This window comes from Tricharina praecox (genome assembly GCF_024521635.1).
Source record: "Tricharina praecox strain CBS 144465 chromosome Unknown BZA05scaffold_17, whole genome shotgun sequence".
Classification (NCBI taxonomy): Eukaryota; Fungi; Ascomycota; class Pezizomycetes; order Pezizales; family Pyronemataceae; genus Tricharina; species Tricharina praecox.
This window is the reverse complement of record NW_026250419.1, coordinates 756,817-780,987: the sequence shown is the minus strand read 5'-3', so window position 1 is coordinate 780,987 and position 24,171 is coordinate 756,817. Positions and strand designations below refer to the sequence as shown.

Below are 24,171 nucleotides of genomic sequence, written 5' to 3'. Positions count from 1 at the left end.
TCCATTCGGGACTCGCTTCGGTCTGGTGTTCAGCAGTTTGCATGTCTAAGTTTTTCTGTATGCTTAAACCTACCAAGTAGATTCAATCCCATCATTTCCTGAAATATTACCGACCTCCACCGTTGTGAGATCCGAGTCATTTCCACCTACCGTGTCGGCCTAAATCCGAGTCCACCGTCGGCCTGAATCCGTCTCACCCTGACAGGCAGCCGTCGACTCACCGCACGTCACCCCACCAACCCACGCATTGGCGTCCCTCCAGCACCGCGCTCGGCGGAGTCTCCCAGCATATATACTCTCGCAGCTGTACACCCAACCACTCCGCCGACGAACATTCCACACGTCGCTCGCGCTCGCTATGAAAGTTCACGCCACAGTTCTCAGCGTGCCCTCCAGCGACACCCCCGGCACTAACATCGTCGTGCATTTCGACGACCGCCGCTACCTCTTCGGTCACATCGCTGAGGGCTCGCAGCGCGCGTATGTCGAGCGCCGCGTGCGCCTCGCGAAGGTGCAGGATATTTTCTTGACTGGACGGACCGAGTGGGCGACTACTGGTGGGCTGGTCGGGTTCTTGCTCACTATTGGCGATGCGAGGAAGGCGGATGGGCAGCGCGCTGAGGGGAATCCGGTCACGATTCATGGCGGCGAGAACTTGCTACATAGTATCGCGGCGACGAGGAGCTTTGTGTTCCGTGGGCAGCTGAAGGTTAGGGTGGATGAGCTCACTGAGGCCCCCGAGCCGAAGGTCTTTACCGACAACAACATTACGGTGAAGACGCTGCAGGTGCGGCCGCGGGGCGGAGTTGAGGAGTCGGCAAATAGGAAGAGGATGACGGAGGATATGGATGAGCAGGAGAGGATCAAGTTCCTGAAGGAGGTCGTAGAGAACATGTTTGCGTCGCAGAAGAGCGTCAATAAGGATCGAAACGAGTTGGAGGAAGTGGACCCGCTAGTGGTCGGCGGTAACGGCAGCGAGCGGAGCGAGAAGAGGAGGAAGAGTGAGGATGAGGAGAATCCCGGGGGGATAGCCAGATATGTGCAGTCGCTTCCACCATCGACGCCGTCCGCGGTAGCGCTCAGTTACATCGTGGTGCTGCACGATCACCGCGGCAAGTTCTTGCCACACATCGCGAAGCAACTCGGTGTCACCCCCGGCCCGATGTTTGGGAAGCTCTCCAACGGTCAATCGGTAACGACTCGGGATGGTCGGGTTGTGCAGCCCGAAGAAGTACAGGAGCCCTCGATCGCTGGAACCGGAATCGCCATCTGCGAACTTCCAACCGAGGAGTACGTCGAGGATTTCGTCGCGAACAGGGAGTGGTCGGATGTGGAAGCTGTCCAAAAGAAGCTCGGTGCTTTCTTCTGGATTCTCGGGTCGGGAGTAGCCCACAATGCTCAGCTCGTCGAGTTCATGCAGCGGTTCCCAGGATCGAAACATATCATCGCCTCCCCGGATGTCTGTCCCGATCCCATCAACTTCAAGGGAGCGGCCAAGTTCACCACGAGACTGAATATGATCGACCCGGTGTTCTTCCCACCATTACACTCCAATTCTACGGCCGAAGTAGCTCCGCCCAAGGAGGCCATCGGCGCCGAGGTCGGAATGGTGTTCAACATCAAACCCGAGTGGTCCCTGGACACGACTCAGATACCTCCCCCCTTCTCCCCAGAAGAGGCATTCCTACCGGAAGAAGGCGGCAAAGAATTCATTGCCATTGCCACGGAGACTCGGGAAGATCTCGCACAATCGCCCCCGGAAAAGGAAGACTTCCCCGGCAGCGATGTTGAAGTCTACACACTCGGCACCGGCTCCGCCCTCCCCTCGCGGTACCGCAACGTCTCCGCCACCCTCATCACAATCCCCAACAACTGCTCCATCCTCCTCGACTGCGGCGAGAACACCATCGGGCAGATGAAGCGCGTTCTCACCGTAGAAGACTACAAGCACCGTCTACTCGACATCAAAGTCCTGTACATCTCGCACCTGCACGCCGACCACCACCTCGGCTCAATTTCCTTCCTGAACGAGCAGCGGCAGCTGCTCCGCAGCACCGGCGACGGCTCCCGTCCCACCTTTATCGTCGCCCCGCAGCGCTTCTGGACCTGGCTCACGGACTACGCGCAGATCGAAGACATCGGCATCGACCACCTCGTGTTCGTACCGAACGAGCATCTGCGCAGCGTCTACGACGCTCCCGCCACCTACGGCGCGCTGCTATCCGCCCTCAAACTGGAGAAATGGGAGACCGCGCCGGCATGGCACTGCCAGTCATCGTTCACCACGGCCGTGACGTTCTCCTCGGGCTTCAAGCTGGCGTACAGCGGCGACACGCGGCCGACGCGCTCGTTCGTCGAGATCGGCCAGGGCGCTACGCTGCTGGTCCATGAGGCGACCTTCGACGACGAGCTCCTCGAGGAGGCTATGGCGAAGAAACACTCTACCATCGGCGAGGCGATCAAGAGCGGCAGGGAGATGGGCGCGAGGAAGACCGCGCTCGTGCATTTCAGCCAGCGGTACCCGAAGAGTCCGACGTTCGGCGCGGGCGATACTGGCGACGTCGTCTATGGGTTTGATTACATGCGGTTCAAGGTCGGCGAGGTTAATAGGTTCAAGAGGCTTGTTAAGGGGCTGGCTGAGGTTTATAAGGGCGAGGAGAAGGAGGAGGAGTAGATATGTAGACGGAATGGGTAAAATAGGTTGGAGTTGAGGATGCGGCTCAGGGTTTTTGATTTTGGACTTTGTTATGGTGAATGTAGAATTCTACGGATGTTGACGGTATCAAGTGCTACAGTATCAAGTGCTACAAACGTGGTATTCACAAGATTTCAGCAGTGAGGATGGGTGAAGATTTTGACAATGAGCTTTCCAGGGTGATCGCACTCCCTAAAACCCAAAAGTCGAACTCCTACTCGCAATGCCATCAAACACGACCGTATTATTGATGGGCACGTACTGCGAAGTGATGACCTATTTCACTAGTCAGCTTCATCCCATCCACTCACAAACCGAACTTACCTTGACGATCTCCTGCGCCACGATACCGCCTGCGAGAGAAGCAATGGCATGCAATTCTCCACCTCCAGCCCTGACAACTTCCTTAATCGTGTTCTGGGCATGTTCGTTCATTTCCCCCTCGTACCCCACCTCCTTCAGATACTCCTCCGCAATCTTTAGCATCTCGACAACATCCGCCTCCAACGTGCTATCCTCGTCGCCCGCTGCCCTGCCATGCCTATCATAAAACGCCTGCCACGCGCGGACCGCAACATATTCATGAATAGTAGACTTATTCCAATCGGGATTAAAACCCGCCAGCGCGGCGGTGACAGCGTGTTTATGGTGGTCATCTTGGGTATACTCCGGCGCGAGCGGGCGGTAATCGATCTTGCGCACGAAGTTGGCATGTTTAGCAAAGAGCGTGATTTCCTCGAGGGAGATGGACTCGGGATCGCGGCCGAGAGCGGCGAGGATCGATTGAGTGTTTTCGAGAACGAGGAGGGCGTCGCGGCGCGCGCGACTGCGGTATAGCGTTTGCAGGGCGACGTAGGTGCTGCTTTCTGCCTTCATGTCCGGGAAGCCGCCGGAGAGCGGGAGGAGACCTGCGCCTTGGTTTGCGCGCGATTGGAACTCCCGGACTGCGTGTGCGATTATCCAGAAGTTGAAGGACTAGAGGGATATGATCAGTCGTCGAAATGCAATGACCAAGGTGTGTGTGCTACAAACGTTTTTGGAAGGGTTGATGCATCGAGGATCCTCCAGCACTCCTCGGGTGTCCGACGAGAGCTCGGCTTCACGAACGTTCTTGAGAACTGCTGCTGCGGCTTCTTCGTAGTTCTCTTCGCTGCCGCCGGGAACATTCGTCCTCATCCTGTCCAGGATCATCGCCTTAAAGTCGGTTTTCTCCTTGTAGGTTAACGGGTTGGCGCCGCCGTGAGTGGCCCTCCATTCTTCCAGGTATTTCAACAGCAGTACGACGTACGGCACATGGCCGTGCTTGTGATCGCTCATTCCACCATCGTTTTCGGCCGCGTCAACGCCCGTACCAAGGTCCGCGACAAGAGCCGAGAGCTCCTCCCATGGGTTTAACAGCCTTAGGTCTATCAGGGTATCAGGGTGCGTGTCGACAATGCAACGGGTAGGCGCAGCGATCCGCAGCGAGCATGTAAATCCGATGGAGTAAGCTAGGAAGGTGGGTATCTCCGGCGACAGTTTGAGGACATCGGACGTAAGGAAGGGCGAGACGACGACAATGTGTGTGAACGGCGAGGACTCCGGTCGGAACAGCTCCGGCTTCGTGGCTAGGAGGTTCGAAAGGTTCTGTGCATCGCGAGTAAGTTATACGAACGTAAACGGCAAAGCGAAGGCTTCCAGCATGGTCACAGACGTCTTCGATGTAGCCCCCCCGGACATCCGGGTTCAGCTCACCCAGTAACGCAGCTGTCCGTTCCGCGCGAGATTTTCCTATGCTGTCCTCGTCCAGGAAGAAGTTGACGCCAAGATCTGCATCGACTACCTTCTTGTCGTCGATGATTGTGAATTTGCCGACGCTGGGGAGGATAAGGTTCTTGAGCGTCTCGCAGCCAGTCGCCGAAGCACCGAAGAGAGCAATGTGTGCAGACTCAAGCTTGTTCTGCCCATCTGCACCCCACAATCGCAGCTGTCGGTCGTACTTTTTCTCCTTTGAAGAGGGGACTCCGCTGGCTGTAGTTGACGCCATAGATCGTTTGCTGGCGAGCGAGGTACGCGGGGTGTGGATGGATGATGTGAAGTTAGACGAGAAGCTTGACCTCCGTATGATAGCTCCGACAGCGGAGCATGCGGAGATCTGATAAAAAAGACCTACTAATACTAGTAACTTTTCGGAATTTGCCGAAGCCCCACTAAAATTCTCTTTCTTCTTTGGAAACTGTTGTGAAGTGCCCACTCTGTCACCTCCCTCACCGCCGGCCATGATTTCTGCCATGGAAGAGCCCGGTGCTCTGCAAGGTCGGTGCTGCACGTCGATAGCCCACTGTTTATGCTTACGCGGTCATAGAGCTCGTTCAAATATGGCACAACTACCGGTCTACCTTCTTCGGCGTCGTGGTGGCGGCCGCGATTATCTACAAATGCCTACAGTCGCTTCGCACGCTTCTCCACCAAGAGACAGCCTCAATCGGAACCATAAAGCCCGCAAAGAGCCTGGACGGCGTAGTTATCAGCGGTAAAACGACGTCGGAACCGAAAGAGAAGAAGGAGCCCGTGGAAATCGAGAGCGTTGCCGACCTTGGAGCGCGTATCAAGTCCTCGTCTTCTGCTGAGGTCAAACTAGGTCCAAAGCGCGTGTCAGGGAAGAAGGTGCCGGCTAAGAAGGGCAAGACGTTGCGTGGAGGCCCTACCAAACCAGCGAAGGACGAGGGCGACTTCGATCTTCAGATCTGCATCTTCTACACCTCGTTGACCGGCTCTACTGCGCAGTACGCCGAACAGCTGAAAAATGACCTCTTCTCCGAGAAGGATGGGGTGTACCCCAAGCTCTCCATCCCCACACCGTCGAGCTCTCTGTCGGAAATCCCTCTGTCGCGCAAGTTCTTGCCGCCACAGTTGCACAACCTCGAGGAAATCGAACTGGACGACTACTTCATCTCGCCGCCGAGCACATCGGAGGATGGACGGAGTGTCAAATACATCTACCTGGTTATCACTCCGTCGTACGAGACCGACTCCCCAGTCGCGCCCTTCCTGGACCACCTCCAAGAGACCCACCACGACTTCCGCATCGACACGGCGCCTCTGCGCTCACTCGCCGGCTTTTCGGTATTCGGCTTTGGTGATTCATCCGAGTGGCCAGAGTCCGAAGGCAATTTCTGCCAGGATGCTGTGGCCGTCGACAAATGGCTGGGAAAGCTTACCGGAGGTCGCGCTGGCAGCCGCAGGATGTTTCCCCTGGGAATGGGCGATGTCAATCCGGCGTCGTCCAAGGCGGACAAGGAGTTTGGCACGGCCGTATCCAATCTGCGGGAATGGCGCATTCATTTGGAGGATGCGATGAAGGAATACTGTGAGACTGGTGAACTCGGTGGTGGCGGTGAATGGCGGGCCGCTGTCGAGTCCGGGGATGAGGATTCCGACGAGGAGGATGTTGCCGACGAGGAGCCGGCTAAGGATATGATGGATCTCGAAGATCTTGGGGGAATGATCAATCGGTCGCCCGATGTTCTTAAGACCAAAGCTTCGTACCGTCCCGCGCCACTTCCTGTTGACTTCACTTCGCCGGCTGGAAAACTAGCTCTCGAGGCAGGCGAAGGACAGTCTCCAGCACGCAAAGAGATGGTCCCAAAGGACGGCGTCACGTACAACGCTCTCACCAAGCAAGGATATGCCATCGTCGGATCTCACTCCGGTGTCAAGATATGTCGGTGGACCAAGAGCGCACTGCGCGGAAGAGGCAGCTGCTACAAGGTAGACCACATCCCTCCTCGCGCCCTCACTCAACTAACGATCCGCAGTTCTCCTTCTACGGCATCAAATCGCACCTATGCATGGAAACCACGCCGTCCCTCAGCTGCTCGAACAAATGCGTCTTCTGCTGGCGGCACGGCACGAACCCGGTCGGCACGACCTGGCGCTGGAAAGTCGACCCGCCGGAAGAAATCTTTAAGGGCGTAGTCGAAGGGCATTACCGCAAGATCAAGATGCTCAAGGGCGTTCCCGGAGTGCGTGCGGACCGCTTCAGCGAAGCGTTCCGCATCCGGCACTGCGCGCTCAGTCTCGTCGGCGAGCCCATCTTCTATCCGTACATCAACGAGTTCCTCGCGATGCTGCACGCCGACGGGATCTCGTCGTTCCTAGTGTGCAACGCGCAGCACCCCGCGCAACTCCGCGACCTGGGTCCAGTAACGCAGCTGTATGTGTCTATCGACGCCAGCAACAAGGAGAGCCTGAAGAAGATCGATCGTCCGCTCCACCGCGACTTCTGGGAGCGCTTCATGGAGTGCCTCGATATCCTCCGCGAAAAGCGCCACAAGCAGCGCACCGTCTTCCGCCTCACCCTCGTCAAGGGCTTCAATGTCGACAACGAGGTCAGGGGCTACGCGGATCTGGTCGAGCGCGGGCTGCCGTGCTTCGTCGAGGTCAAGGGTGTCACGTTCTGTGGTACTAGCAGTGCGGGAGAGGCGGGTCTGACGATGGATAATGTCCCGTTCTACGAGGAGGTCGTCGAGTTCGTTAAAGCCCTGGACGAGGAGCTGGCCAGGCGCGGGCTGGAGTACGGGATTGGCGCGGAGCACGCTCACAGGTACCTACACCTCCCCCCCTCCCCCCTTTCCCAGTCACGCACACTAACCATCTATTCACCAGCTGCTGTATCCTCCTCGCCTCGAAAAAATTCTTCATCAACAACCGCTGGCACACACTGATCGACTACGAGCGGTTCTTCTCGCTGCTCAAGGAAGGCCGCGAGTTCAGCCCCGAGGAGTATGTCGGCGAGCCGACACCGCTGTGGGCGAACTGGGGGAACGGCGGCTTCGATCCCAGCGATGAGCGCGTCTACCGGAAGGGCAAGGGGCCCGATGGCAGGCAGAAGGCGCGCGAGGCGGCGGAGGCGCGGAGGATCGAGGCGGAGGAGCGCGAGGAGGGGGTGGGGGGAAAATAGGGATTTATCTGTATGTAACTTACATAGTTTGGAACTTGGTTTTGGGCGAAATGGTATGGCGTTTGGAATTGGAAAAAAACGAGGGAGCTGGCGTGGTCGAGTGGCGGCTGGCGGATATGTGCACGCGATATCACCCGGTTTTCCCGAGATACGTAGATATGTGGATAAAAGCATTTAGCTGGCAAACTCGCCGGATGCTGCTCTACCTATCCGAACAGATCGGGAACACGTAGGAGATGAAATTCTACAAAGCTTTCACACAGTGTGATGTGTTCTATTTTGGCTTGGCTTGACTGGAGGGGAGTGCTCATGGAACTAATGGCCATGAAATGCAGGTGAACTGAAGCTTTCTATTCGTGCAACGTCCAACTTGAAGGGTTTTCTTACAAGGTCAAGCTGTTCGAACTACTGGTTGACGATAGATACGCCGGCACCGAGTGTCGAGCACCGGCAGACCGTTCACATCCCAATTACTCGCCAAATCCGCACCCTGCGCCATCCGGCAGCTGATATGTAGATTTCGAATATCCCTCACTAGATATGCTACTATTTGCCGTCTCCTCTTCCGCTCAATCAAACCCCTGCACAAGCGCAACAAGCGAAAAGTCGAGTCTCCCGGTACTCTCCTCCCTCTCAATAAAGCTCTGCACGACCTTCCTAGCTTCATCACAGAGCACGTCCTCATCGCCGATGTAGCCACGATCGAGCGGGCCCCTCCTCCGGCCGTCGAGCTCGTACAAGTGGTTGTCCTTGACGCTCTTGACGAGGCAGACGTAGTGCAGCTCTACATCATCCTCTGCGCTCGGCGCCGCCGTGGCGCCCCTCGACGCCGCCTCCAGGTGCGCGCTCGACAGCGCGGGACTATTCTCGAGAGCGAGCGCGCGCTCCGCCATTGGCAGCGGCTGCGCGGTCGCAAGGAAGTCGGCGAGCGGCGTGTTGGGTTCTAGGTAGTTACGACACATCCATCAGCGACGCACGCGCCTGTGGGCGGAAGCAGGAGGCGTACGGATCTGGCCCCGCGCGCCGTTGGCCACAGCGTGCAACACGCCGATCAGCCCGCACGCGTTCCGAATCGTCTGCTTGAACCAGACGGGGTCCTCGTCGGCGCCGTGGCCGGTGTAGTGCTCGGGGCGCGCGGCGTCCTCGCGCTGTCGGAACTCTTCGTAGCTGGCGGAGACGGGGAAGACGAGGAGCAGGGCGAGCGCGGGGCGGGGGATGAACGCCAACAGCTCAGGGTCGGAGAGGGAGTACACGTCTACGAAGGTCAGGGTGGGGGACACCCCGAGGTTGTGGATCAAAGTGGTCATCAGCTCGGGGTTGCATCTGGGAGGGTCAGGTACGTTAGCTGTGGGGGTGGGTGGGGTGGGTGGGGGTGGGTGGGGGTGGGTGAAACAGAGGGGGGCAACGGGGGGGGGGGGGGAGGAGGCAACGGAGGAGACAACGGAGGAGGGACAGCGGAGGGGGGACGTGCTCTAGAGGGATGAATGATTTTTTGGGGGTCGTCCCGGGCGCGATGCTGGCGGTGGTAGACATCGTTGCGGGTGGTGTGTGGGGGGGAGGATGTGGGAGGAGATGGCTGGTGATGGGCCGATAGTGATGAGCTGGTGGTGGTTGTGATGAGCTGGTGGTGACGATGAGCTGGTGGTGGTTGTGGTGGTGGTTGAGCTGTCTGGCAGGCAGCTATCCGGCATGAGGTAATGGCGACAAGTCTCCCACAGCAGAGCCGCAGGCCCGCAGCAGCTATGGTAATAATAGGCACATGTGCCGAGCAGCGAGCTCGGTCACGGTCGCACACGATTGACGAGCCATGATCCACTCGCAACACAGGCTCCGAATCGCACCGAGCGGCGGCACGTCAGCCGTCAAAAGAAAGTCTGACACGGTGACACGCAGCGAAGGCCGTCGGACAGTCGTGCTCGTCCTGTAAGTAACTGGTAGTAGATAGAGCAAGTCTGTATCCACCCGCCCGCCCGCCTGCTCAACCATCCACCCACCCACCCAACCCACCCGCCCAACCCACCCGCCCGTCCATCTCCGCGCGCGCGCTCAGACCAGTTGTTTTACATTCCAACTCGACGTTTGGTGGCCGTGGGCACGGACCAATGCCTCCGACGACCCCCACCCGCTCGTACCACAACCCCCCCGCTCTTCTCCCCTCAACTCCCCCCCCTCCCACCCACGCTGTCACTCACACTCACACATCCATCCCTCCACCACTAACTAGAGTTGAATATCCACCCTCCACATCCACCACCCACCACCCACCACCCACAACCCACGCACACACGCACGATGGCCATATAGATATATGTAGGCCATACACAACACATCGCTTATTCAATGGCTTAAGGGCATGGGCATGGGCATGGGCGCAGGCGCATCACCGCATCATATCATGCATCTGTCCAGTCTGTCCAGTCCGTCCTGTCGCCAAGAGGTGGGGAGGGCGAAACGACCGATTGGAGTCTCAACAGATATTTGTACTCGACCAAAGAGAGTCATGCAACCCTGAAGCGTGCGGGCGAGCGAGCGAAACGACCCGCTGAGGCTGGAATACCTAGAGTATATAGAGTAATGATGAATCATCTGACCCTCCCCACCCTCTCGCCCGCACCCACCCACCCACCGCTCCGCACCGCACATCTGCCCGCTCCGCTCCGTCTCGTGCACGCCCTGTGCACGCACCATCGCACCATGGCACCACCTTGACTCCTCGAGCTCAGCTCCCACCCCACCCTTCCTCCCACCTCTCCCAAGAAAGAAACATAAAAAAACAAAAAACAAAAAACAAAAGCAGAAACACAAGCAGAAACAGATGCTGGTGCTGGTGCTGGTGCTGGTGATCGTCGAGACCGTGTGCAGGCTAGCAACAAGCGAAATTAAATATCCGGCACCACGGCCGGACGCAATGGCCACCACCCCACACACCCCTCCCACCACCCGCGCACCCCCCGGAACCGGCGCGGCGCGGGAGGGGATGGGGGTGCGCACAATACAAACGTAGGTGTGTAGAGTGTGGAGAATACGGTACGTGACGGAAGGTAGATTGAGGGGAGTAGGAGGTATTGGTGTGCACGTTTAACTACGGGGAGGGGAGAGATACCTGTCACGGATGCGATGGGAGAGTGCGAGGGGACGGAGAAGGAGAGGAAGAGGATTGGAGGGGAGAGCGAGAGCGAGAGAGGATGTGCGGGAACAAGAACAGGAACGAGCAAGTGCCTGTGATGTTCGGATAACCGCATTCTCTCTCTCTTTCTTTCCCTCACTCTCGATCGACAGGTCAACTCTCCTCTCCATCAACCGGCCCCGCCCTTCAGTCTCTCTCTCCATCCATCCATCCAGCAGAGCAGCAGTTAACTACCGTGGAGGTTTGGTGACGCAAAGCATCCACCAAAGGTAGCCGCACCCGAAAGGATGGGTTGAGAGTGCCAGCACATACATGTTACAGCACCACCACGTCTGTCCTCCGCACTCGGCCGCCGCAGCTGCTGGATTTTATTCCATTTCGCCTCGGGGCGATGGATAAGGTGGATGTGTGGCAAGGATACCCGGAGTAAATGTAAAGGTGGAGGGTGCACGCTCGCGAACAACTGCTTCACTCGACGTGGTGGTTGTGGTGGTGCTCGTGGCGGTGGTGGTGGCGGTGGTGGTGGTGGTGGTGGTGCTCGTGGTGGTGGGAGCTGTTCCGTGAGGGTGGTTGCTGTGGTGGTGGTTGTGCCTGTAGGCAGATATAGATGGAGTCGTTAGTAGACGGGCGCCCTGCGGTGGGGTGCGGTGCGGTGGTAAAACAAGTAAGGGCGTGCGGCGCGTGGAGGCTGAAGCTGTGGATGCAAGTGGCCTTTAAGTCCGCTCGCCTGCTCCGGTCGCCTTCTCCGGTAGGTGCTAGTTATCGTGTCGTGCTATTGAAAGCAAAGGTGAAGTGAGAGTCGCATAGAGTCGCATAGATAGATTCTCGCCAGATTATCCCAAACGAGAGGTCCCCGGGAGCGGGAGCATGAATACCTCCCTAGGAAGCGACCAGAGCGGCTGTCGTCCGCGCATTCCATTCCATTCATCCGACGGACGGACAGACAGACAGCTCGACAGCTCGTCGAAGCTCAAAGCTCCTTCCTCACCTTCCCTCGTTCCGACAGCTCCTTCCTCGCTCCCTCGCTCCCTCGCTCCCTCGCTTCGTTCCGAGCGCAGCGGAGCGGAGCGTGCATATCATAAGAGGAAAGGAATCACAGACCGCAGACCGCAGCTCGCAGCTCGGTGAGTGCGCGCTACCTCAGGGATACGAGTCAGTACATAGCATACCTAGGCCGTACGTTACAATACGAGCGCAAAGCACAAAGAGATCATCTTTCCATCTTTCCTTCCTTCCTTCTTTCTTTCCTTCTTTCTTTCTTTTTTTCTTCCTCGTATATACCGTATCGTAGCGCGCGAGCGCTGCGGCGCGGCAAAGCGAAGCTGCCAAAGCAAGGCCTGGCCAGACTCCAGACTGTGGGGTCCGGGAATGCTTACCTTATCCCCCGTCGCCCTCCCCCGACGCCCGAGTCCTCCCCGGCTCCGGCTGCGACGCCCGACACCTGAGACCTGAGACCCCGTCAGCGTACGTAGCCGGGAAGCATCCGAAGACCGGGGAGGATCCGAGTGTGAGCTTGGCTTGAAGTGACTTGGCTTGGATGAGCATGGATGGAGCAGGATACGAGGACGAGGCTTCGTCTAGACTTCAGCTTGATCGATGGATATTGGAGGGGGGATCTGCCGGCCGGAAAGATCTGGGTACACAATCGCGGAAGAGACGTGGAATCGTGGAGACGTGGAATCGTTCCGGGCCAATTGATTTTTGCGGTGTTTCGTGGAGACGAAAGACGGTGGATGTTTACTCACGGTACTCCACGGTACTCTACTTCACTGGCCTCGACTTTCCCGTCACTCTCCTGTCACTATCTACATAAATACAACCGATCGTCACTCACCCATACACATACACGCCGACATACACACGCACCCACAAGCGCGCGCGCGAGAGCAGGTGACGGAACACTTACCTTACTTACCATTTACGCCACGATCCAGCTGCCGAGCTGCCAAACTGCAAAACTGCCAAGCTGATACTGCTGATCATGCTGATCTTGCAGCAGCCACCGATTAGTGTTGCACATTGATCCGAGCCTTCCTCGGCGAGAATCCCGAGGTTGCGCTCTACATATGTAACTTGTCACCTCTGGCGTGGCTGACAGCAGCAGCGAAAGCGACAACGACAGCAGCGGCAACGACAGCGAGGGAAGATCGGCGGCTGCTCTTGCCAGCTGTTAGCTGGTGGGGCAACGGGGAAGACACACAGGTGGGGGTGGTGGTGGGTGGTGACGTCCTCGATGTGTGAGTGAGTTACATAGCACCGGACAGACAGTGGAGCGTCGGAGGAAACTCGGGCTCCGTAGTACTGTCTGGGTAGGTAGAACGGAGCTGGTCGGTTTCGGAACTGTCGAAATGAGCATCAACTCAGAACCCAGGAGTCAGGAGCTCTTCCGGTAGTTTCGGTAGGGAGCGGAGGTTAGGTGGGGAGGTGGGAGGAGCCATTCATCGGTCGGCGTGGGATTCGGAATAGAGCCGTCGTCGTGTGTACTCCACGTAGGTAGAGGTAGATAGACGCCCTAGTTAGATACGACGGCGTTTGGAGGGGCCGGGTCTCGTGTTGTTGTTGTTGTTGTTGTTGTTGTTGTTGTTGTTGTTGTTGGCGAACTTGCGAACTTGCCAAACCGCGAATCACGGGAGGAGAAGCCTTGAGTCCTTGAACGAGCTCGACTGCTTGGCTCATGCCCCATGGGTGTTGCTTGTTCTGTTCATATCCACCTCCACCTACCACCCACGCTTTTGCTTTACATACCCCCCATGGTGGCCCGACCCATCCCAACCCCAACCACAACTCACACCCAAACCCAAACCCAAGTTACTCCATACCCAACCCAACAGTCGTTGTTGCACTCTATCTATAGTAACGTGCCCCCCCCCCCCCTCTGCCTCATCCAGAATCAGAATCAGATACAACTCGCCTTGTACAGTACGGTGCACGACTTGGGTACCTGCACTCGGTACGTACGTACGTGCAAGAGTGCGTGTTTCCCCGCGAGTCGCGAATCGCGAGTGCTTGCTCTCTTCGTCGCCGGCAGCGATCAGGTATTGAGGTATTCCAGGTATCGTCTGTATGTATGGCTGGGGTTGTGACTTGTCGACCTAGTTACTGACAGAGTGGGTACCGTACGTACCGGATCTGCCTGCTCATTTCACGGAGCAAGGGCACGCAGGACGATGAAGCAGCTCGAGGAGGACGAGATTCAAGGGCAAAACAAGGTCGCAATAGTTGCTCTAATGATGGTTACTCCACTCTACCTAGTTGATGATGGCCGGCTGGGCGAGACCTGTTCGCGCAGAGGGCTGGCTGGCTGCCATGGGCTGGTATGGGGCATGCTGGGGGATGGATCGGGGGTGCATGTTGACATGGCATGGCACGGACGGCTGTTCGTCAGTCAGTTGCCAGATGCCAGTTGCCAGATGCCAGTTGCCAGATGCCAGTTGCCAGTGTCGCAGTGGACGTACGACGGACGTGCTCGACTCGACTCTCCGTAGTTACTCTACCCTATCTGCTAGAGAGACACCAAAGTGCAGAGTGGTGAGTGAGTGAGTGAAATCGACATCGGTGAAGCCCCCCCTCCCCATTCGGTGCGCGGGATGCAGGTTGCTGCTGCTCGATCGCCGCCGTACATCTCGTTCCCATTCTCATTCGCTATCCCACACAACCTGACTGGAACCATGCCAACCTGCCTGCTCATTCGTGGCCACCACTCCCCCCCTCCACCCCGGGCGACAGACAGGCAAGCACCTGAGCTGCGCAACACAACAACAACAGAGGTGGCTTGAGAGCGGCCTACGTATCTGAGGAGGAGAGCGCCCGTCCATCTCTCCCCTGGTTGCTCCGGCTCGCTCTCTCGCTCACGGCTCTGCTGCTGCTGTGCTGCTGCTATTGCTGCTGCCGCTGCTCGTTCTCTCTCCCCTCTCCCTCCTTCTCTTTCAGCTCCCCTCCCCCTCCACTCCTCCTCCTCCTCGTCGATCACTCTTCCTTATTCCCCCGTCACTATTACCTACCTCCTAACCACCACCCCCCACCCTTCCTCCCCCCACCCCTCCTCCTTCTCATACTCCCTCCTCCTCCTGCCCCCCCCTCTTCCTCTTCAGGAATCACTCATCCTTTATTCCTTATCTTAAGTTATCGTATCTCTCTTTCCTCACATCTGTACCTCCGTCTCCCTGCCCACGCTCCATTCGATTGTACTGGTCACCATCGTGCTTGGGCCTGTACTACTACCTAGTACTCTCGACGCGGATCCCGAACCGCAACGGCAACATATCGACTCATATCCACCTACAGAGCCGCCCGCAGCCCGCCCGCCGCCCGCCTCCACCACCACCACTGCCTCCTCCCCTCCCCGATCCTCCATCCTCCATCCTCAATACCGAAACCAGAGCGAAGCAAAAAAGCTTCATCATCTCGCCCTGTCCGACTGTCTGCTCCACCACCCTTTCCGCCGTCGTAACGACCATCAATTTTTTTTTCGGCCCGGCACTGCCGCGAGATTGTTTTGGAGGGGGTGGATCGAATTTCGTCTAGCGAACTGCCCTAGCACCCGCTGCTCCGCTGCTGCCTCTACTCTGTTTACATCTCGCTCCCCGGCTGTTGTTGAAGTGACGGAATGCTATCTACCAGGGTTCGTCCACGCTAAAAACACGCACGCACAACAACTCTGAAGGCCTGCCTGCAGAGCGCCAAAAAATTAATCCAACCTAAAAAAAACACCCCCATACTGGGAGCAGTGCAGAAGAAGGAAAAAAAAATTAAAAAAATCTAGCACAAGTTCAAAAGACAAGGGCCCGCATATTCCACGCAGCGCACGAGTGTGCTGAGCAAAACTCTGGTGGAGACTCAAATAACGGCCCGAGTCTTTTTCGAACCCATCTTCGTGAATTCCCCACCCATTCGACGGCCAGCCCATTCGACGGCATTCGAGCACTACGGCATACCGAATACACTGCTACCTACCTCCCCCCTCCCTCCCCGATTTCGAACCAGCATATCCGTTTCGGGAAAGGAGACGGAGAAGGACAAGGACAAGGAGAACGACAGGGAGTAGGGAGACGAAAGACGAGAAAGACAGGAAAGACAAGAAAGAGAAGAACAAGGCGAAGGAGAAGAAGGAAGAGTGGGATTGCATTTTCGGGGACGGTTAGCGAGACGCAAAGGAGCCAAGAACCGAAGAACCGAAGAACCGAAGAACCGATACCAGTGCGGAAGTTGAGTTTCTGCGCCAGGCGATTGGGTTGTTATGCAATCGGAGAGCCCAGCAGGCGCCACAGGAAGCAAATGGACGGACGATCCGGTGTACGGTCTGAGAAGGATGACCCTAAGCGATGAGGCCGAGGGCAACCCGACGCTGTCGGACGACCAGCTGTATATCCTGCGCTCAATAGCCTTGGCCGCTGCGAGCATGTCAATGGTGAGCGGATTGTTGGTTGGGTTTTGGTTTATTCGAATGAAGAGGAGTTTCCGACATCAGTATGCGCCTTGCCGCCGCCTCCCGATCCTTCCCACCATATGTACGTTTATGTACGTTGTCTGTGCTGTTTGTACTGACTTGTGGTGCGCCCTCCAGCCTCATCATGTTGATGATATTCTCGGACTTTTACAAAGCGAGCTGGCAATTGATATACCCGGCAGTCGTCTTCACCAAAGGCGCCGTTTCGAGCGAATCTCGCTTCTGCCAGACAGCCGGATTCATGATGTCGATGGGGATTGAGGCATCGGGTATGTTCTTTCTTTTCTCCCAATTCTTGTGTATACATGTGTGTGTGTGGGGACTGACTTTTGCTCTCCTCAGATTTCGCCGTCCTCGCCATTGCTGTCCATAGCGCTCTCTACATCTTCAGACCTGGGCTGGGAAGGGTTGGGGAAGGTGGTCTCTTCAGATATCGATACTATGTTTACACGGCCTGGTTCGCCTTCTCGGTGATGATGCCGTCTCTGGCATTCGTGAACAAAGCCCCTGCATACAGTGCCCAAGGGACCTTTTGCTACCTACCCGTTCGGTTGGTGGTCCCCTTCCCCGGGAGCCTTGTTGCGATGATGATGATGCTGACTGGGATTCTGCAGGCCGTTCTGGTTTCGATTGGCTCTAGCATGGATACCGCGATATCTGATTCTCCTGACTGTGAGAGGCCCCCCTTCCCTCCGACGGGCCAGCGAATGCGGCACCGTGCTGACGATTTTTTCTTGGGAACAGATCCTCATACTCTACGCGGCGATATACGTCTACGTGCGCATGAAGTTCATGACGTTTCGGACTAGCGTAGGGGCTTCCACACTTGACGTGGAGACTGTTGATTTGGCTCCTCCGGAACAGCCCAAGGAGCCGCCACGGCTTCCCTCGCTCGATTCCCACGGCCTGATCCCGCCGCCCACGGACAGCCAGCCAACGCCGCCGAACGGGATCGAGCAGCCGTTTGCAAAAGCCCTCCTCGCGCCGTTCCACGACAGGACCAACCTGTCGTCGTCGTCGGACTCTCGCAGCTGCGACAGTAGGAGGGGATCGTTCCCAACACTTTTCCCACACGGAATGATGATACCGCCGAGCTCGGTCGAAGACCGTACGAGCACCGACAAGAGACGACAGATCAACGACACTGCCAACGAAGAAGCTCGGCGGAGACGAATCGCCATCAGCCGGCAGTTGAGGCTACTCTTCATCTATCCGTTGGTGTACGCGCTCATGTGGGTGCCACCACTCATCAGTCACGCCTTGCAGTTTACGGATCGATTCGTACAACACCCTAGTTTCCCACTGCACTGCGTGGTTGCTTTCACCCTACCATTCCAGTGTTTTGTGGACTGCTGGCTGTTTACCATTCGCGAGAAGCCGTGGCGATACATACCGGAAACGCATTATGGATTCGGCCTGCGCAAGTGCAAGGGGAAGAGCGCAAAGATTGGGGCGGAGGAGGGTGGGGATCTGGCTTGGAGGAACAGGAAACACATGAGCTTTGAGGCCAGGAAGGCGTACGAACGACGAGACGCCGAGACGCACGAGGCGGCCGAAGAATGGTACAAGAGGGGGGGTGACAGGAGGGAACGGGAACGGGAACGGGAACGGGAACGGCCGGAACGACGTCCGAGGGAGAGTTGGTGGGATCTCGAGCAACGACGGGCCGAGGAAGTCGATCTCGAGGACGAGGAGGAAGAGGAGGAAGAGGATGAGGACGAGATTATGGGAGTGGGGCCGCAGATCCGATATGACGAATTCGACGAACTATCGAGCATAGAAAAGAACGGCGGTGGCGGCGGCGGTGGGAATCCATCGTCATCAGGCGGTGGATAATCTTCCATTTTTGTAATTTGCTTGAGGTTGGGTGGGGATCAGGTGTCTTGGTTTTTTTTGGAGGGAGTTTTTCTGGAGTTCGGGTGGGCTTTTGTTTTCATTTTTTATTTCATTGATTTCATGCAAGCGGTTTTCTTTTCTGCACATAATTCTCTATACCTTTCTCATTCAAGGTTGCATTTTGTTTTGGGGAGAGTGGGTGTATTTGTTTTCTGTTGGGGGACTGCAACGATTATACCTTTGAGACGATTCTTTACTTGCAATCTAGGCATTCGCATAAGCATGGGGAAATAGCGGAGCGGAGCGGGGAGAGATGGGCTGTACTTTACTACCTACACACAAACAATGCCAATACCATTACTTGGCCTGTCTATTTTCTTTTTTTCTTTTCTCTCTCGGTCTGGCACTCTCTGGCTTGTGGATCCGCCACGCATCCAGCGTGCCCCAGCCGATGTGCTTGCTTGCTTGCTGCGCTGTGCTGTGCTGTGTATAAATGATTGGATGCCCAGCCGGTTGGCCGCTACCTGGCCGCTACCTGATACTTTAACTTACCTTACCTTACCTTGCTCGACCTGGGGCCGACCTGACCTGGGGCCGACCTGACCTGGGGCCGACCTGACCTGGGGTCGACCTTATGTACTCGACCTTACTCGACCTGAGCTGTGCCGACCGTTGGGCTAGAGAGAGAGGGAGGAGACTAGGAGGAGCGGGCTAGAAGGAGCGGGCTAGAAGAAGGGCTAGGAGTATATGATGCGCGCCGTGACGTGACGTTTTAGATGCAGAATGGATCTGGAGCTGGAGCGTAACTGCCGTGGTGGAGGGGGGGGGAGGACGGGGGAAGGTACTGCCGTTTGGACGGTGGAGGGACTGTGGTTGGCGGGGATACATATGAGAGGGGGGCTGTGGATTGGATGGTGAGGATGATGGGGATGAATCATGATGGGGATTAGGCGGGTGGGGATCGGGCTGCGGTCCGGACTGTGGACTGGACTGTGGGCCGGATATCTATGTAGGCCAACCGGCTGGTTTGCTGCTGATTTGTGGCTTGCTTCCTGGTTGGCGGACTGGTTCGCTGGCTGGATGGATAAAATGGTTAGTTAGGGAGCTGGCTGGCTGGTTAGCTGGCTGGCTGAATGTGCGGGGATTGGTGGCGGGGATTGGTGGCGGGGATTGGTGGTGGCGGTGGCGGCGACAGTTTATGAACATCACGATGGCTGACGGCGATGGATGGATGAACGACGGCGATGAATGGATGAACGAGCGGGCGGGGCGGGGCGGGCGGGGGATAGACCAATTACGTACCTGCCTGCTTACTTACTTCTTACTTATTTGGGTTTGTGACCACGTCTCTGCCGAGCGTCGTCGCTGATCGTCTTCGGTCGTCGGTATATAGCTAATCGGTACTTGGCTAATCGCTCACTCACTCTCCCTGGCTCCCTCTCGCGGAATTGAGCCGCGCGGAATCTGATCTCGCGGAATCCGGCCGCGAATACGGCATGAGGTATGTATCTCCACAGTTGTGCTCCGCCCGCTCACTGTCTCGGGCCCACCTTCCCCCGGCCCCGGCCCCGGCACAGGTTGCCGACGCGAGTGATCTCCGACGCGAGTGATGTCCGCACGGCGCTGGCATCCATGCTCCGACGCTCCGACGGCCGGTTTCAGTTCCAGTGGGCGGGGTGAATTGGTGCGAGACTGTGGAGGAGAAGGCTGTAGACGGATATCTTTTACCTACGGGGATGCTCGTGGGCGTGAGCTCCACTCTCGAGAGCTCGGGTTGAACTATACCTAGTGTACAAAGCTCAAGCTGGCCGAGCATACGGTATGTATCACTGAAAACCCGAAGCCTGCGTACTTAGACCTCGAGTCACGTACCAGGTATGTACCGTACAAAAACGAAAACATCGAACCTCACCGATCGTGTATCACATTCTGCATCACGACCTCGAATTCGGCAGTACCATGTACCTATCTACATTTCCATCTACCATACCGGCACAGCTCTCGGGGTTTCACACGCTCCACAATCCACCTCTTTCCCTTCCTTTTCCTTTTCCTTTTCCTTTTGTGGCTTGAAATAGCGTAGCCCAGTACGCCCGGCCCCAACCCTGACCCCGACCCCGGCCGATGACGGCTCCCTCCCTACTCTTCCTACTACCTAGTAGGGCTGATCGCTCACGTCTGTGTGTTTTTGTGGCTTACGTTTTTTCTTTCTTCATTTTTATGGGGCTTTTGCTGCTTGCAGGGTCATGCCGGCCGCACTGGACAACGCAGAGGAGGAACGGTATCTAGCGTTAAGCGCGGTTACGGATACCGGATGCGTACACACAGAGGTAGGTGCTCGATAAAAAGTCTCGCTTCGTATTCGCCCGAGGTTCACTCCTCTTCCTGTCACTCGGAACTTCTGTCACTCGGCTGCCTGCATAAGGTATGATACATGTGGATGTTATGCGTCTTATTGCCTGTTCCCGAGTCACTGCTACTTTTCTCTGTACTCTGTCCTTTTGCATAGCTACAGCTTTCATGGCCTTTAAGCCCACAGCCCGAGCCCGAGTCCGGCGACGGCCAGTTATCGTCAGATCCTCTGTCTGAAGCCCGGCTTCATCCGCCGTTTACACGGTCTCGTTTCCTTTATACGCAGTTCCATTTCCCATCTTTCCCATTTTCCTCGTATAATTACATCAACCAAGTCAAGTCCAGTTCTTCTCTCAATTCAAACACACATACACATCACCATTCCTCAACCCTCAACCGGCACCTCCGCCTGCGGCGTGATCCTGGCGAGATGTCTCCTGCCACCAGAATTCCAATCTAGCAGGGCAGTGTGCATAACCACGCGATTATCCCACACCACGACTGTTCCCGGCGCCCACTTGACACGCACCTGGAAGTCGACGCCGTACGCTGTGTGGTCGTACAGGAACTTCAGCAGCGCTTCCGACTCCTCGAGCTTGAGGTGTTCGATGTGGCGTGTGACTGCCGGCGGGGTGGGGGGTCAGTATATGTGTGTGGGGCGGGGAGGGTGGGAATACATTGCGGGTTGACGAAGAGGGCCTTGCGGCCTGTGGCGGGGTGCGTGCGCACCAGTGGGTGGCTGTTGACCACTGGTGGGCGGCGGACAACGTTGCCGCGTGCGGCGGCAGCGGCGGATTGCTCGATCCCGCTGTGGGTTGCGCGGAGGCCGGCGAGGCGCTCGCGGAACAGTGGGGAGAGACGGTCGTACGCTTCTGTCATCGAGACGAAGGCCGTGTCGCCGCCTGAGACTTTGCCGTCTGCGTCTGTGGGGGTGTCGAGGATGTACAGGAAGGCTGGAGGCGGGTTTAGTGGAGATATGAGAGGGGGGGAAAGGGGGGCAGACTGGTTCCCGGCGGCTGCTTCTCGTAGGTTACGTCCGAGTGCCAGGCGACGCTCGAAGTCCGCGTCTTGAAGATGTCGCCGAGCGTGGGATCGTCCGCTCCGCGGTGGACGAGATGGATCTCGGGGTGGCCCTTTGGCTGGCCGCTGGCGGGGTGGATATGGTGGCGTCCGAAGTAGCCGCCGAACTCGAGGGCCTGCGAGATCGGAAGGGAGGCGAAGTCTTGATCTCGGAAGGCGACGACGCCGCGCTGCGCCACGAAGAGGGCGAGCTCGTCTTTGCCGGCCGAGTCAAGGGACGAGAGCTGGACCCCGCGGACTTCGGAACCGAAGCGCGGCGTAAGGTTGTCCCAGGTCACGCTGCCATCGCTGGGGAGCAGGTGGGGGAAGGTGGGATCCGCATCTTTGCCGTGCTCGGTGTGTGTATATTCCTCTAATGGATAGTAACTTTTATACACAAGTCAGTTTTCTCTCCGTCCTGCAAAGGAATGAGGAACTTACACCCCGCCATTTTCCTTCGGACCAGTGAGCTCCAGTGTAGGCAGATACTCCGGGTGCGTAGCAGGCGCATGTTTCCCGTGCCCATGGAGCTCCCTTTCTTTGTTGAGATAGCCGCGGTCATAGTCTTTGTAGGGAACTCCAGACGTCAGGTCGACTGACAGCGGGGACCCATCGATAGTGACAATTGCCGGTGCCATGATGCTTTGAATTAACGATGGTTCGTCCGTACGTATTTACGCTCGTGATCCGATTTATATACATGCCCACCGATTGTCATTGGAGTCATCCGATGTCGCCATTACATGCTATCGATGCTGCAATGCCTTTGAATTATTTCGTGCTACCCCGTACCTCCCGAGTCCGGATAAGTCGGGTCATGTTGGATGTGTAGATACGCTGGCGATCATTGCGGTCACGTAATTTCGATACCGGGTTTCAACATGGCGGATAATAAGCAGCCGGAGATGTCTCCCCCACACGCAGGGGATGGATGGTGCAACACACTGTAGACGCAAACAACATATGTAAAGGCAGTATTATTCCGTCCATCTCCCCCAGTCTAAGCCATCAGCATCGAGCAAGTAAGTAAGTAAGCAAGTCGATCCGACCAACAGGGCAGCTACAAAAAGTAGCATTTCTCCTGTCTGCAGGAGACCATACAAACCTCCTTTCCTCCCGGCCTAAACGGCTTCACAATCAACAGGAAGAAGCCTCGATTCCTCATCTGGCCCACCCCCTCGTACACATTCCACTTTCTTCTCCTTGTAGGAGTTGACAAACGTCAGGCTGCCAATAATGAGGAGAATTCCGACTAAACTGGTGCCAACAGGAAAATCACCCCAAACCACCATCTCCCAGAACAACGCAAAGATCACTTGAGAAGCGATGATCTGAGAGCCGATCGACCCTTTTGTCAACTGCATGCCTCTCGTCAAAGCCCACTGCATGGGCAACCCTCCTAGACCAAGCACAAGAGCACATCCCCACTCCAACCGATCCGCCGGTAGGATGAGACCAGGAAGTGCTGGCACGGTGGCGAGGCAGATGATCGACGTGATGGAACCGAAGCCTAGGAAGTATGATACCGGGATGAGCGGGTCCGTCCGCTTGCCTATCCAGCGGAGACACGTATAGGCGGTCGAGGAGCCACACACGCCGAACAGGGCGAGCGCAACTGCAAAGATCCTCTGGGATTCAGGAGCGGCGGTGAATCCACTTCCATCCAGCGGAAGGAACAAGAACGAAGGCCGGGCTATCAGGACGACTCCGATGAACGCAACAAAGGCGGAGAGCCTCTCGATGAGGGTGAAGGGCTCCCGAATGGCTGGGATGATCGCACAGGCTATGCCCACCAGTGTCGGCACGAGAAAGCTGATCACCGTGGCATCTGGCAGAGGCAAGTAAACGAGAGCAGCTGCAGCCTGTTAGACAGACCCGCATCGTCTCGCAGACCAGATGACAACTTACAGTAGAAGCCCACAACACCCACGAACCCTCCCAATCCACGCAGCAACAACAATGGCTGGAGATCCCTGCGGCCCAGCGGAAAGTGGGAGACCTTCTTCCACCATCCAATTGCGAGGCAAACAGCGAAAGCGATGGTCATTCTCCAGGAAATGATGTTGAACGGGTGTAAGTTCTTTCCGGGAAAGGTCTCGAGATAGCGAGTGATCAGGGCATTCACAGATGCGATCAACTCGGTCAGGAGAAGCCACATGACTCCGCGGAGCTGGTCAGAAACTCCTCCATTGGCCTCGGAGTTGTCGTCGTGGTTGACATCGCTGTCCGGATGACCTTCACGAATAGCCTGGTTGTCGTCCTGAAGCATGACCGAAGGCGACGGGGAGGAGGAGCGGATACTGCCGTACTCGCGACATGTGGAACTCATGGTGAATGTATTATGGGTAGTAATTGAGTGTAAGAGAGGAGTGGAAGGGAAGGAATGGCGCGGGAATGTCCCGAAGGATGTGCGATGCGGAGGAAAGAGAGAGGTGGACTGGGTTGACAGAGCAACAACTCGAAATCAACAACTTTGGGATGACAATACCCGAATACAGTTAGCGGCATCCATTCCATCTTTGTGTCAAAGGGAACCGAACCGTTGGATTCTACATTCCTGATTTTATGTACACTTGACTGGAAGATCCTCTATTTGAACTACGGCTGTCGATATGATACATCCTGACCTATTAGTTCGACCCCGACATTACGGCTACCAGCCGCTTGCAAGGTAAATTTCAGCCCTACTCCTCTCTATGCAATCTTCTCACAGC

General features: G+C 56.8%; 8 protein-coding genes across 8 annotated transcripts; 4 read left to right on the top strand and 4 right to left on the bottom strand.

Annotated features, from left to right (window-relative positions):
• The first annotated feature begins 49 nt into the window (after positions 1-49).
• BZA05DRAFT_402630 (beta-lactamase-like protein) lies at positions 50-2,800 on the top strand. Its single transcript, XM_051484128.1, has one exon. It carries the CDS (start codon positions 359-361, stop codon positions 2,672-2,674), a length of 2,316 nt encoding a protein of 771 aa, XP_051338305.1. The 5' UTR covers positions 50-358; the 3' UTR covers positions 2,675-2,800.
• Positions 2,801-2,887: 87 nt separating this feature from the next.
• BZA05DRAFT_446289 (uncharacterized protein) lies at positions 2,888-4,721 on the bottom strand (the record flags this gene model as incomplete). Its single annotated transcript, XM_051487068.1, has 4 exons — positions 2,888-2,971; positions 3,020-3,670; positions 3,728-4,321; positions 4,389-4,721. The coding sequence occupies 4 exons, from the start codon at positions 4,719-4,721 to the stop codon at positions 2,888-2,890; spliced, it is 1,662 nt and encodes a 553-aa protein (XP_051338304.1).
• A 244-nt stretch (positions 4,722-4,965) lies between these two features.
• On the top strand, positions 4,966-7,637 carry BZA05DRAFT_446288 (flavodoxin and radical SAM domain protein; the record flags this gene model as incomplete). Its single annotated transcript, XM_051487067.1, has 4 exons — positions 4,966-4,990; positions 5,040-6,445; positions 6,493-7,280; positions 7,343-7,637. The coding sequence occupies 4 exons, from the start codon at positions 4,966-4,968 to the stop codon at positions 7,635-7,637; spliced, it is 2,514 nt and encodes an 837-aa protein (XP_051338303.1).
• Positions 7,638-8,000: 363 nt separating this feature from the next.
• On the bottom strand, positions 8,001-9,361 carry BZA05DRAFT_402625 (uncharacterized protein). The gene is made up of 3 exons (XM_051484127.1): positions 9,109-9,361; positions 8,644-8,960; positions 8,001-8,580 (listed from the first exon to the last, which is right to left on the bottom strand). Exons 1-3 carry the CDS (start codon positions 9,168-9,170, stop codon positions 8,207-8,209), a joined length of 753 nt encoding a protein of 250 aa, XP_051338302.1. The 5' UTR covers positions 9,171-9,361; the 3' UTR covers positions 8,001-8,206.
• A 4,572-nt stretch (positions 9,362-13,933) lies between these two features.
• Positions 13,934-15,370, top strand: BZA05DRAFT_86302 (uncharacterized protein). Its single transcript, XM_051488721.1, has 2 exons — positions 13,934-14,292; positions 14,887-15,370. Exons 1-2 carry the CDS (start codon positions 14,020-14,022, stop codon positions 15,286-15,288), a joined length of 675 nt encoding a protein of 224 aa, XP_051338301.1. The 5' UTR covers positions 13,934-14,019; the 3' UTR covers positions 15,289-15,370.
• A 465-nt stretch (positions 15,371-15,835) lies between these two features.
• Positions 15,836-18,219, top strand: BZA05DRAFT_86259 (G protein-coupled glucose receptor regulating Gpa2-domain-containing protein). Its single transcript, XM_051488720.1, has 5 exons — positions 15,836-16,230; positions 16,328-16,479; positions 16,553-16,760; positions 16,825-16,882; positions 16,955-18,219. The coding sequence occupies exons 1-5, from the start codon at positions 16,001-16,003 to the stop codon at positions 18,044-18,046; spliced, it is 1,740 nt and encodes a 579-aa protein (XP_051338300.1). The 5' UTR covers positions 15,836-16,000; the 3' UTR covers positions 18,047-18,219.
• A 2,460-nt stretch (positions 18,220-20,679) lies between these two features.
• Positions 20,680-22,180, bottom strand: BZA05DRAFT_430770 (uncharacterized protein). Its single transcript, XM_051486166.1, has 4 exons — positions 21,899-22,180; positions 21,402-21,844; positions 21,076-21,351; positions 20,680-21,019 (listed from the first exon to the last, which is right to left on the bottom strand). The coding sequence occupies exons 1-4, from the start codon at positions 22,093-22,095 to the stop codon at positions 20,784-20,786; spliced, it is 1,152 nt and encodes a 383-aa protein (XP_051338299.1). The 5' UTR covers positions 22,096-22,180; the 3' UTR covers positions 20,680-20,783.
• Positions 22,181-22,572: 392 nt separating this feature from the next.
• BZA05DRAFT_475099 (uncharacterized protein) lies at positions 22,573-23,786 on the bottom strand (the record flags this gene model as incomplete). Its single annotated transcript, XM_051488164.1, has 2 exons — positions 22,573-23,312; positions 23,366-23,786. 2 exons carry the CDS (start codon positions 23,784-23,786, stop codon positions 22,579-22,581), a joined length of 1,155 nt encoding a protein of 384 aa, XP_051338298.1. The 3' UTR covers positions 22,573-22,578.
• Positions 23,787-24,171: the final 385 nt, after the last annotated feature.

What these genes read in the sequence shown, in the direction of transcription:
- BZA05DRAFT_402630 (XM_051484128.1), top strand. Translation starts at nt 359, where the DNA reads ATGAAAGTTCACGCCACAGTTCTCAGCGTGCCCTCCAGCGACACCCCC.
- BZA05DRAFT_402625 (XM_051484127.1), bottom strand. Translation starts at nt 9,170, where the DNA reads ATGTCTACCACCGCCAGCATCGCGCCCGGGACGACCCCCAAAAAATCA. An exon ending in AAATCATTCATCCCTCTAGA is followed by an intron (nt 8,961 to 9,108) that starts GCACGTCCCCCC and finishes TGACCCTCCCAG; the next exon opens with ATGCAACCCCGAGCTGATGA. An exon ending in CGGCGCGCGGGGCCAGATCC is followed by an intron (nt 8,581 to 8,643) that starts GTACGCCTCCTG and finishes GTAACTACCTAG; the next exon opens with AACCCAACACGCCGCTCGCC.
- BZA05DRAFT_86302 (XM_051488721.1), top strand. Translation starts at nt 14,020, where the DNA reads ATGATGGCCGGCTGGGCGAGACCTGTTCGCGCAGAGGGCTGGCTGGCT. An exon ending in AGACACCAAAGTGCAGAGTG is followed by an intron (nt 14,293 to 14,886) that starts GTGAGTGAGTGA and finishes CCTTATCTTAAG; the next exon opens with TTATCGTATCTCTCTTTCCT.
- BZA05DRAFT_86259 (XM_051488720.1), top strand. Translation starts at nt 16,001, where the DNA reads ATGCAATCGGAGAGCCCAGCAGGCGCCACAGGAAGCAAATGGACGGAC. An exon ending in GATGGGGATTGAGGCATCGG is followed by an intron (nt 16,480 to 16,552) that starts GTATGTTCTTTC and finishes TGCTCTCCTCAG; the next exon opens with ATTTCGCCGTCCTCGCCATT. An exon ending in TTTTGCTACCTACCCGTTCG is followed by an intron (nt 16,761 to 16,824) that starts GTTGGTGGTCCC and finishes GGGATTCTGCAG; the next exon opens with GCCGTTCTGGTTTCGATTGG.
- BZA05DRAFT_430770 (XM_051486166.1), bottom strand. Translation starts at nt 22,095, where the DNA reads ATGGCACCGGCAATTGTCACTATCGATGGGTCCCCGCTGTCAGTCGAC. An exon ending in CCGAAGGAAAATGGCGGGGT is followed by an intron (nt 21,845 to 21,898) that starts GTAAGTTCCTCA and finishes TGTGTATAAAAG; the next exon opens with TTACTATCCATTAGAGGAAT. An exon ending in GAAGCAGCCGCCGGGAACCA is followed by an intron (nt 21,352 to 21,401) that starts GTCTGCCCCCCT and finishes ACCCGCCTCCAG; the next exon opens with CCTTCCTGTACATCCTCGAC.